We start from the raw sequence: 12807 nt of genomic DNA, 5'->3' as shown, positions 1-12807 counted from the left end.
AAAAAACAAAAAAAAAAACAAAAAAAACAAACAAACAAACAAAAAAAGCAGCCTGGTGTTGTGGCGTGTGCCTGTAGTACTGGTTGCTCGGGAGGCTGAGTACAGGTTACTCCGGAGGATCGCTTGAGCCTGGGAGGTTGATGCTGCAGTGAGCAATAATCTCACCAGCTGCCCTCCAGTCTCCTGTGCCTCTTGCTCTCAACTCAGCATGATGAATCGGGGTAATGACTTCATGTGGCCACTAGGAGGTCGCAGCTGTTGGAAAACATGTTCATAAGCCCTAGGAGGACACCCCAGGCAAAAGCCACTTGAGAAGGCATTCCTCCAATTAAACGGGAAATTGGTGATTTCTCCGTGACAGAATCACTCCCCATCCTAAAAACTGCATTTTTGTGTATGTCATATTTATTGATACATTTCCTTAATATTTCCATCATGAAGGTGTATGTATATAGATTCAAGGAAGGCAGTAACTACCTCTGTGTACAATCTAGCAGTGGCTCATGTGTTTAGACACTCAGTAGCTCTTGGTGATGTTGAGATGATTATGGCAATAGTGATGGTGTTGATAATAATAGTGAACTCAATAATATGTGTCTTCTGAAATACTCAACAGTTTTACTTTCACCTTGTGAATTTATAATTCACATATCACAGTCTGCTTTGTGGTGTATTTGTTTCATTATGAGCTTTATCTTTCCCAAAACAGGACTTCTTAAAGAGAATGACTGTGTTTTACCCATTTTCATTTACCCTGCTAAGAATAGCACAAAGTTCATGTATATACATATATATATGTACCTTGGTTCATATGTGTATATATATTCACATACATGTATATACATGTATATTTGCATATATGTATCTATTTACATGTGTCTATATGTGTATATATGTAAATATATATGTATATATGTAAATAGATACATATATACACACATATGTGTAAATATATATACACATACATATGTGTACATGTATACATATATTTACATATATATGTGTATGTATATATATTTACATATATATATGTAAATCCTTAGTGATATTTACATAATTGAAAATAAGAAGTAATGGTTCTTGAAGAATTGCTATGCCCGAGACCATGTAGAGGTTCTTGGTCAAGGCCAAGAACATTGAATCTTCCTGATCCAAACTGCCTGGATTATTGTATAACTGACTAACGGTTCCACTGAATCTATCCTTGCCACACTCTTCAATATAACATTTTTTAGGAACTGATATACTTTGTTAGCTACTATTTTTTAAATAACATCTTTGTTGAAATATAATTCATATACCATGTAACTCAACTAAAGCATACATCTCAATGCTTTTTTTTAGTACCCTGTGTCACAGAGTTGAATAACTATCACCATAAACATTTTAGAGCTTTTTTATCACCCCCAGAAGAAACTCTATATCCTTTATCTATCACACCCCAGCCACCGATTCACCCTTATACATCTCAGCTTTAGGCAACCACTAATCTACTTTCTGTCTCTATAGATTTGCCTATTATGGACATTCAATATAAATAGAATAATACAATACATGGTATTTTGTAACTGGCTTAACATTTTCCATCAATAAGCTGTGACAACATATGTGAAATGTTGTCTGTGAGGGCAGCTCATTGGAGAGTCAGTGACAAAGGTTTTTATTGGAGACTGCCTAGCATATACAAAAATTTCAGATTTCTAGGAGGAAATCTGGTGTTCACCATAAACCATAAGGCAAAGTGAGCTAATCTTATCAATTAGTGTTGTGGGAACCCTCTCCAAATTCAAGTTCCCAGATACTAGCTGAGGGCCAACCTTTGTAAGTAGTATTTTCAAATGACAGCATTCTTAGGTATGATGTATTATCTCTGTTCCAAACAGATTTTGATAGGGATTGTGTTGATTCTGTAGATCAATCTGGGCAGTATTGCCATCTCAACAATATTAAGTAAGGTGATCAAGAAACATGGGACATCCTTCCATTTATTTAGGTCTTTATCTCAATGATGGTTTGTAGTTCTCAGTGTACAAGACAATATCGATGTTAGATTGCATGGATTGGTTTTTCAAACTAGCCTTGCATCCCTGGGATAAATCCCACTTGGTCATGGTATATGGTAAACAATACTTTTAATATGTTACTAAAATTTATTTGTTAATATTTTGCTAAGAATTCTGTTTCTATATTCATGAGGGATACTGGCCATGGAGTTTACTTATTTTGTACTATCTTTGGATGTTTTTGGCATCATCATAAAAGTGTTGTCATACAATGAGTTGGGAATTGTTCTCTTTTCTATTTTCTGTAGGAGACATATGTAGAATTGGTATTAATTCTTTGAATATTTGGTTTAATTCTCCAGTGAAATCATCTGGGTCTGGAGATTACTCTTTTGGGGAATTTTTAAATTAATAATTGAATTTATTTAAAGCTGGGACTATTTAAATGATCCATTTCCTATTGGGTGTGTTGTGAGGGTGTGCTTTTCAAGGAATTCATCCATTTATTTTAAGTTGTCAAATTTCTGTGTGTAGTGTTGTTCAAAGTATTCTCTTGTTCTTTTTATGTCAGTAGGGTCTGTAGCAGAATCCCGTGTTTTATTTCTTTAAAAAAACTTTTATTGAGGTATAATTGATATATTAATATGAAGAACTGCATATATTTAATGTGTACAATTTGATGAGGTTGTTCATGTGTAAACACTCATTATTCCATTACCATAATCAAGGTAGTAGACATATCCAACACCTTCCAAATTTCCTCATGTCCCTTTGTTGTTGTTGTTGTTGGGTGTTTTTTGGTCAGAAAACTTAACATGATATCTACCCCGTTAGCAAATTTTGAAGTGTCCTATACTGTATTATTAACTATAGGCACTGTGTTGTACAGCTGATCTCTAAAATGTATTCATCGATGTCATTTCTGATATCGCTAATTTGTGTTTTCTTTTTTCTTTGTCAACCTTGGTAGAGGTTTGTTAGGTTTTTAATCTTTTTAAAGAAACAGGCTTCGTTTCATTGATTTTTACTATTGATCTTACTCTTTCAATTTCATTGATTTCTGCTTTTGTCATTATTTTTTCCTAAGTTATGCTTGTATTGGATTTATTTTTCTCTTCTTTCTCTAGTATTGAGGTGAGTGCTTAGAGTATTGACTTTTAAACTTTTCCTCTTTTTATAATATTAGCATCATAAATTTCCCTTTCAGTTTTAGCTGTGACCCATACATATATGTATATATTTTAGCTGTGACCCATGTATGTATGTATATATGGGTATCATCTATTTTATATGTATCATCTGTCTCTCTCCCTATATATGTACACTACATGAATGTTATTATATATAACATAGTATATATATTGTATTTTATATGTTATACATTGAAATATAATATAACACAATATATATTTGTGTATATAATATGTATATTTCTTATATATGTAATTTAAAAATAAACATATCTATTTTAAATAGAGACAGAATGTCCTGTTGCTCAGGGTGATCTTGAACTCCTGGCTTCAAGTGATCCTCCCCACATTTGCCTCTCAAATTGCTGGTATTACAGATGTGAGCCACAGCACCTGGCCCACAAATTTTGATTGTTTTTATTTTCATTTTCATTCAGTTCAGTGTATTTTTTTATTTTGATTAAAACTTGATCTTTGATCCATGAACTGTGTTGTTTAGTTTCCAAGTGTTTGGAGATTGTTCTCTTATTCTTATCACTGATTCCTAGTTTGATCCCATTGTGGTCAGAGAACATACTGTGTTATGATTTCAATTCTTTTTTATTTGCTGAGATCTGTTTTACAATTGAGGGTATCATCTATTTTGGTAAAAGTTCCATGGGCACTTGAAACAAATGTGCATTTTGTTGTTTTTTCGGGGGGAGGTGTTCTGTAAATGTCAATTGGATTCAATTAGTGTTTGCTGCTGTTGTTGAATTCTTCTATACCCTTGCTGATTTTTTTTATATAGCTTGTTTTTAAAAATCAATTATTGAGATAGGAATGTTGAAGTCTTCAACTGTAAATATGGATTTGTCTATTTCTCCTTTCTGTTCTGTCAGTCTTTGCTTCGTGTATTTTGCAGCTCAGTTGGTTGGTGCATACACATTTGGGATTGCTGTATCTTCTTGGTGGATTGACCCTTTTATTATTATCAGTAATGTTTCTCTCTGACCCTGGTAATTTACTTTGCTCTGATATTACTTTAACTGATATTAAAATAGCTACTCCTGTTTCTTTAAAATTAATGTACAGATGATATATCTTTTTCTACCTTTTAATTTCAACCTGCTTATATCATTATATTTGAAGGGGGTTTTCTTGTTGACAGCATGTCATCGGGGTGTGCTTTTTATAATTCACTTTGTCAATATCTGTCTTTTAATCACTTTACTTATTTACATTTAATATGATTATTGATATGTCATGCCTTAAATCTGCTGTTTTTATTTTTTGTTACCTGATTATTCCTTCTAGTTTTCATTGTTATATTTTCTTTTTTTTTTTCCTTGCTTCTAGTCAGTTACATGAACATTCAGTGTAATTCCATTTGGATATATATATAGTGGTTTTGAGTCTCTCTCCGTATATGTCTTTCATAGTGGTTGTTCTGGTATTACTGTATGTGTGTATGTGTGTATTCAGAGTCTACTGGAGTTATTTCCCAGTTTGTGAGAGGTATAGAAATGTTTCTTCCTTCCTTTACATCTCTTTATCCTTTCTTATTTTTTGATATTACTGTTTTTAACATTTCCTGTACCTACACTGAGAACCACATCAGACAATGTTATAATTTTTAGTATAACTTTCAAATGTATCTGAGAAAACTCAGGATCAGAAGGAAAGTCCATTGAATTGACCCATACTTTGCTCTTTGTATTGTTCTTTCTTCCTGATGTTTTAAGATACTTTCTTTTACACCTTTTTAAAAAAAATTGTGAATTTTTACTCTATTGGGGTAGATTTACTGGCAACAGATTCTCTTGTTTCCTTCATCTGAGAATATCTCAATTTTCCTTTCCCTCACTCTTGAAGGATCTTTTCCGTGGATATAGAATTGTGTGTTTAGAGCTGTTTTCTTTTAGTTCTTGGAAAACATCGTGTCACCTCCCTCTGGTCTGCACAGTTTCTAATGAGAAATCTACTGTTATTCAGAAATTTTTACTTCTATTAGAAATATCTCATTCCCCTCTTGCTGCTTTTAAGGATTTTTTCTTTGTTGTTAATTTTCCGAAGTTTTATGATATGTTTATTGTGTTAATTTCTTTGGGTTTATCCTGTTTAGGATTTGCTTAGCATCTTCAGTCTAGATTTATATGTCTCCCAGATTTGGGAAATTTTCAGCCTTATTTCTGGAACTAAGTATTTTTGTAGGAAAGATTACTAGAAGCAGAATCTTTGGGTAAATGGGTTCAAACATTTGAAATTCAACAGATATTTTCAAACAACCTTCCCAAAGTTTATGGCAGTTTTTATTTCCATCGACAGTGAATACAATAACTGTTTACCCACCCCCTCACCAACAGAAGTTATTATCAATATATTAACCTTTGTCAATGTCCTGAACAAAGATAATCTATTGTTATTTTAATCGGCATTTACTTTTTAGTGAAATCTAACATATTTTCGTGTTTATTGGTCATTTGTAATTCTTTTCTAATTGTTCATTTTCTTGCTGACTTTTTTGATGGGAAGTTTATCTATTTTATCTATTGTAGAGTTCTCATTGTACATTTTGGAAAGTATTCTTTTGTTATTTGTGTTATCAATGTTTTTGCCAGTTTGTTATTAGATTTTTTTAACCTTGTTTTGCTGTTTGTCTTGCCAAAAAGAAATTATAAGATTTTGAAGATTTTTAGCTACTAACAAATTTCTCATCCTGTTTTGAAAGCTTTTTTTTTTTCCTTTTGCAAGATTATGAAAATATTCTCATATAGTTTATTTGGTATTTTCATGGTCTCATTTTTACATTCAAATCTTGGATCCATCTGTAATATATTTTCATGTTAAAGTAAGGTAGATAACAGATTTTCATATTAGGCTTTAATACAGAGGTATAGGGAGGAGAAAGGAGAGTTTATGAGAATGTTGTATACCTGGGAGGAGGGAAATATTGACAAATTGTGGAGTTGAAGGGCTGTCTTCTCTTTTTTCAGTGTCTTCTCTGGATGGTACCCAAAGAAAAATTTAAGTCAACTGGAGCTATAAGGGAAAAATACATTTAAAAAATTTTGGAAAAACCACAACTTTTACTCAATAAGTTTTTTTTTTGTTGTTGTTGATGTGAAAAACTAGGAAAAAATAGGAGAAATGAAATTGCTTGTTTTGTGATTTTTGTGTTGCTGTTGTTTTGGTGGGTAGACCTTTTCCTGTCATGACTAAAGGGGAGGAAGGCAGCAAATCACACTGCCATGTGTGTACCTATGCAACAATCTTGCATGTTCTTCACATGTACCCCCAAACCTAAAATGCAATAAAAAAAAAAGACTATGGTGACTTGTGTTACATTTCCTTTATAGTGCTTCCCAGTGGGATCCTTGTCTAAAATGATGACCTTTACAAGAAGATACTCAATTACTTAGTTAACAAATATTTTGCAGTTGTCTATCAACAAGGCAGATACGGGGTAATGGTTATGTTTGTTCTCTGGAATCAGACTGCTTGTGTTTAAATTCCAATCTGATCACTTACTAGCCGTGTGATCTTGGACAAGTTACTAAACTTTTCCATGTCTCAGGATCCTCATCTGCAAATAAGTATATTAATATCTTATAGGATTTTTGTAAATGTTAGAAGAATTTTGAACATATAGTAAATAACTGATAAACATGAGCTTTTGTTAATGCTAATCTCTGGAGACAGAGCACAACATGTATGGTCCTACTCATTATGAACCTTGCATTCTTGAGAAATTAAAAGTTACAAATAGCAATATTTATTCTTTAAAGTGTCAAGGGGCTGAATATAATAGAATGGGAGAAAAATCTTCCTTATGTAACATGGGCAGGGAAGGCCTCTCTGAAGAGGGGACATTTAAACTGAGACTTGATCCTTGAGAAAAAATCTTGCAATTTTAAGAATAGAGGGAAGAATGTTCCAGGCAGCAGGAACATCTTGTGCAAAAATATCAGGTAGAGAGAGTTTGGTAAATTCAAATATTTGAAAGAAGACTATTATGGTTGAATGCAGGGAATGTGAAATGCAGTTTATGAAATGAAGTTGATGGGGTAGGCAGGACCTTATAGGCCAGGGTAGGTAGTTAGGATTTTTACTTTAAATTCTGTGGGAAATTACTGAAGAAGGGAGGGACACAATGCCATTTTTCTTTTTTTAAAAGATCACTCTTATTGTTGTGTTGTATTTATATCAGAGAAAGGTAAACTTTGGAAAGGGGAAAAACAGCTTTGAGGCTCTTGACAGTGAGCCAAATGAGAGCCTAGGTGGCAGTGGAGATGGAGATAAGTTGATGGATATAGATATATTTTGAGTTCAAATCAACAAAGGTGATGGAAAAAAGTTAGACTCAAAGACGATACCCAGCTTTCTGGCTTCAATAACGGGTTTGATGTGGTATCAATTTCTGAAATGAGGGATACTGAGAGAAGAAACAGGTTTGGGGAGGGGCTTGACAATTCAGAGTTCTATTGTTAACATATTGAATGTCTGTGTTAGACATCCAAGTGGAGATGTGGAATAGTAATTTGGATTAATGAACCTGCAATTTAGGGACAGCTTTTACATGATATTTAAAGTCATGTATCTGGATGAGATAACCTAGGGAGATTAAAAAGAGAAGAGGGCCTGGGATCATATGAATATTTTACCTTTAATGTGGAGGCTATGGGATACTAAAAGGAGAATGGGCTAATAATAAAGGTAAGGATGTAGTTCAGTGGTAGAGTGCCTGCTGTATATGCAGAAGTTCTAGCGTTTATCTCTGGCATCTCTATTTCTCTTTGCCTCCTCAGAGGAAAGGGCAGAGTTATAAATTCTTCAAGTCTTTTGTCAATGCCATATATGTATGTATGTATGTCTATATATGGTCTTCTAGTTCTGGCACAAAGCAGGTGATCAGTAAATATTTGTTAAACAAACTAATGTATGAATGAAATGAATGAGAACATCTGAGTTGTAGTTCCTATTTTGCCATGATGTAGCTTTCTGATACTGAGATATTAGCAAACTACAATTTTGTCATCTGTAAAATGGCAATAATAAAAGTATCTGGTTTTTGGACAAGATTTAAAGCAGTAAAAAATGTTATAGCAAGTAGCACATGCTGAATTAACATAACTACTATTAGCTCTCTGCACTTTGGGTGCTCATTCATAAAACAAGGTCAGTAACTTCTGCCTTGCTTCCTTCACAAGGCTGTTTGTGAAGCCTACAGGAGTTAATGCTTGACTCTATAAGTGGTTATTAATATTAATGTTTTAATAGGCCTGTACCTGCATTATACAGCCGCTCTGCTCGTCCCATCCTCTGGCAAGGTTATTTAAATGAAAATGCATTTTCTATTTTATTGAGACAGGGTCTCACTCTGTCACCCAGGCTGGAGTGTAGCGGCATAATCATTGCTGACTGCAATCTCTGCCTCCTGGGCTCAATCGATCCTCCCACTTCAGCCTTCCAAGCGGCTGGGACTATAGGCACTTGCCACTACATCCCGACTAATTTTTATATCTTTCGTAGAGATGGGATTTTGCCATGTTGCCCAGGCTCACCTCCATCTCCTGGGCTCAAGCGATCTGCCCCAACTCGCTCTCCCAAAAAGCTGGGAGTACAGGAGTGAGACTGGCCAAAAACGCGTCTTTAAAGAGACCTGATACTCCCGCATATCAGCCCAGCCTGGGCCAACCAATTATACTAGAAACAACACTCGTGCGAAGTCCTTCAGAGGTTGCAGTCGGTTTTAAAATACCCAGCTCCACCCCTTCCTGTTAGGGTATTTTATGTTGCAGCTATGCACGTTGATTGGTCCTCTGCTGGCCAATCGACTGTACTTCCTGAAGGCTGTAGTTTTCAAAAATCCCAACCGAGCTAGCGGAGTGGTGCGGGAGCCAGGTTGAGACGGACGTGGGTCGTTACAGTAAAGAGCTCCGTTAATTTCCCTGGCCTCTGCTGGTCGGGGTGCATCCGTGGTCTTTCCTGTCTGTCCCCAATCTCGGTGTGAGGTAGGTATATTTGGGCAAATACTGCCCGCTTGAATGTCTGGCTCTGTTGCCTGCCGGTGGGTCATTGGGCGTAACTCCAGCCCCATGCTGTATTCTCTTCCTGGCATGCGCGGCCTTCCTGTGAGGAAACTTTGTTTCGTTCTCCTGTCAATCAGCAGTCTGTGAAGGGAGCCCTGTACAAGGTTGGGCAGGGGGAGTGTTTGTTAAAGAATGAGATGGCAAAGCAAATGAGACTGAGTCCCAGCTTTTAGATGGAGCAATTAGCATACCCGCCTGAATCAGAGTCCTTTTGCAAACGTCTTTTCACAAGTGAAAGTGTGCAGGATTAATTGCATCTACAAGTGCAGAGGGATCAGACATATTTAAGTCATAGAATGTTTCTTACAGGATTTATTGAGCTACAGGTTGAAGGATATGAAGGGACGATGGAGACATGTGTCCTCACTCTATTGTTAACCCTTTATCTTCACTGGCTCTTCTATTCCCACCTGCAACCTCCTTCAGCTTTGGCTTTCTCCCCATCCACTGCTATGGTCCACTTACAAATCATAGAAGATCAGAGGTAGAAGGAACCCTAGAACATTGGCTCTTAAACCTTAACATGCATAGAAATCATCTGGGGATATTGTTAATTTGCAGATTTTGATTTGATAGTTCTAGTTTGGGGCCTGAGATTTTAAATTACTAACAAATTTCCAGGTGATGCTAATGTTGCTTGTCCATTGACCACAATGAATAGCGAGGAGGCTCTATTTACGCTGCCTTGTTTTATTGGGTAGGAAAACTGGAGCCCAGAGAGGGAAAGGGACTTGCCCAGTATCACCCAGCCAGCTAAGAGCAGGGCCAGAACTAGACCTTAGGCATCCTTCCCAGCCCAGTGCTGTTTTATTGACACAATGCTGTGTTCTCTCCCCAGAGCCTTGCTGTCTGTAACCTGTCTTTATATAAAAAATGAAGTTGCTACTACTTTCTGTAGACCTTTTGATCAGTTTAGCCTTGCTGCCTCTGTGTTGGTTTCAGCACCAGTCCTAGGAGGCCCAATGGGGTCTGCAACACTTACCAGTGTGTACGTGGGGGACATGGAAAGTTTGAAAAGGGGAAAGGTTTCTAATTTTCTTGCCCAAGGCTCAGGGTTCTGTAGGTGGCAGAAGTTGAGAGTGTTCCTCAGAGTGTCCTTTTACGAAAGGATCTTTTTGATGGTGTCAATCCCCTCTCCTCCTCTTCCTATCCCCAGGAAAATTAGTTTACCAAAGTCAGTGTGTCAGTCCTTCAATGCAAGTGATTAGTGTTCAGGATAATAAATGAGGTATATGACTATCATTTAAATAACCTTATTTTCTCTGAGATTTAGTTAACCTGTATGCCATCAGCTGAGAGTTTTCTAGCCTATGGACTCCATATTTCTTTTTCCTTTTAAAAGGTAAAGGTTTCAGAGTGTGAGTCTTTGGTCATCCATAAAAAAAAATTGTATGAGGCATAAATAATAATAGTGGAGTAAGTGATTTTCATACAGGGCAGTTAAGGGCGGGTGCACCCAATTTAGCTTTATTGCTGATTGGCTGGGTTTTGAGGGATGAGATGGAGTATAGGTTTGGATTTGATAGAAGACGGGAGTAAGACAGCATTTATTAAATGCCTGCCATGCATCAGGTTTCATACATGTAAATTTGCATTTGCCACGCAAGTCCTCTGTAAGTAAGTGGTGTTATAGCTGTTTTGCAAATAAGGAAACTGAGGCTCAGAAATGCTAAGTTGGCTGGCTTAGAAGCCCAATTACTCTGACTCCAAGACCTGTGCTCATTTTACTTCCTCACACTGTGGCCTTTCACTGTTTTGGAATGTATTTGAGTGTGATCAAAGAGACTTCATGGTATTTTAGAAATTGCTCTGGGAAAAGCTGAGCAATCTATGCCCGTTAATAGTTTGTCCTGGGTAGTAAGTTACTTAATTCATCTGAGACTATAAAATAGAGAAAATTGTACCTGCCCTGCTTAGCCTCATAGTTTTGTTGTGAGAATCAACTGAAGTAATATATGTGAATACCTATACTGGCATTTCCTCACCTACAAAATGGTCCTTCTCCATCGAAAGTGAAACCCAAATGGGTCTTTCTCCTTAAACTTTCCCCTCAAGCTGCAGTCTTTTCTGTTTCATTTTCTTACCAGCCTGGCCCTGGCCTAGCTTTTTAGCCTCATTCTAACCCCTGCCCAACATGTTATTTATGCTCCATACTCCAGACAACTAGGACATCCCTGAAGTCTGTATGTTCATGCCTCTGCCTGGGGGCAGGCTTTTTTTCTTTTTTTTTCTTTTTTTCTTGCCTGGAAGCCTCCAAGTCACCTTGGGAACCTGGTTGTCATTTTAAGTCCTGATCAAATGTTACTTCCTCTGTGAAGCCTTCTCCAGCCCTTATCCCCAACAAGATCACTGACTTTCCATTATGTTTTTATAGTACTTAGTTTGCGCTGCTATAATAAAGTGCCATGGACTGGGTGGCATTTCATTCTCACAGCTCTGGAAGCTGGGAAATCCAAGATCAAGTTCTTATGTCAAGTGATTTTTCAGTAAGTTAGTTTCTTTTGCTATAATCGCATCCTTGGAATTTTTTTTACTTCCAGGTGTCTAGAACTGGATTACAGTTTCTTTTGATTGAATGCAGCCTTTGAATGCTGCCTGGCCTATGATGAATACATGTGTGTGCAGTTATTCTTTTGTTTTCTCTGTACAGTCATAATTGCTATTGCCAGGACCCCACACCTTTAAAAGAACATTAGCTTTACCAAGCTCGCCTCCATACTGTATGATCTGTCGTGTTCTTCATTATTTTCAATGCAAAACTCCTATGTAATTAGTCCCCAGTGTTGCTAGGCCTAAACTAGGGGCTAGACAACGTCACAGTGTTCACAGAGGATGGTAGGCACTGTGCTCGGCTTTTTACATAAAGTATCTCATTTAATTTGAACAACATGCTGCAGAGGTAGGTATACTTACCTCCATTTTACAGATGAAGAAACTGAAGCCCAGGGATTTTAAGTCAGTCACTTTCCTGAGGTTAATTGTGATAAAACCAAGATTTGAAATCAGACCTGCCCAACATCAAAGTCTGTTTTCTCCTAGGGATGTTATAGATAGACTGGCTTTTCTCAAGAATTTTCAGATAATTTTGTGGTGTTTCTGGTGAATGGTGTTAAAGAGTCCCTTTCTGATTGCAACCCTGCCCTGGACAAGATGTGGTTGAATCTGTAAGAGGTGCTACTGCCACTGCTACCCCAGAGCTCCAAACATGAGCCTATGAAATCTCAGTCCAGCAAAATTGTGCCCAGCAGAGCAAGCTGTCTTTCCCAACAATATATTTGATAGTCTCTTCCTGTGTTGGCTCAGTACCTATCCTCACCTGTGAATCTTTTGAAACATGTCTGGTTTAACCTGAGAAAGTGGGGAAGGGTGGCAGCCCTTGTAGTTGGAGAATGCCACAAATTAGAACTTGGGGAGAAAATATGGACTCTTATTTCTCATAAAATGCAGGGCTCAAATGAAGGCCACCCTCCATAACCCTCAACACTCAGGAACAGCACTCAGTACTCCTTAATGATCATGTCCATATTCTTACTTTCTCTGAGA

General features: G+C 36.8%; 1 protein-coding gene across 1 annotated transcript in view; it reads left to right on the top strand.

Moving 5' to 3' along the window:
* The window catches only part of CCNB3 (cyclin B3), an 82761-nt gene that overhangs the window by 9847 nt on the left and 60107 nt on the right, over nt 1-12807 (top strand). Inside the window, exons 2-3 of the mRNA XM_037733372.1 lie at nt 10103-10272; nt 12434-12513. Coding sequence (XP_037589300.1) covers nt 10103-10272; nt 12434-12513 — 250 coding nt within the window. The remainder of the gene's footprint in view (nt 1-10102; nt 10273-12433; nt 12514-12807) is intronic.

This window comes from Cebus imitator, unplaced genomic scaffold (genome assembly GCF_001604975.1).
Source record: "Cebus imitator isolate Cc_AM_T3 unplaced genomic scaffold, Cebus_imitator-1.0 Scaffold520, whole genome shotgun sequence".
In the NCBI taxonomy this organism is placed as follows: domain Eukaryota; kingdom Metazoa; phylum Chordata; class Mammalia; order Primates; family Cebidae; genus Cebus; species Cebus imitator.
The sequence above is the reverse complement of the archived record's forward strand: the minus strand, read 5'-3'. Positions and strand labels throughout refer to the sequence as shown.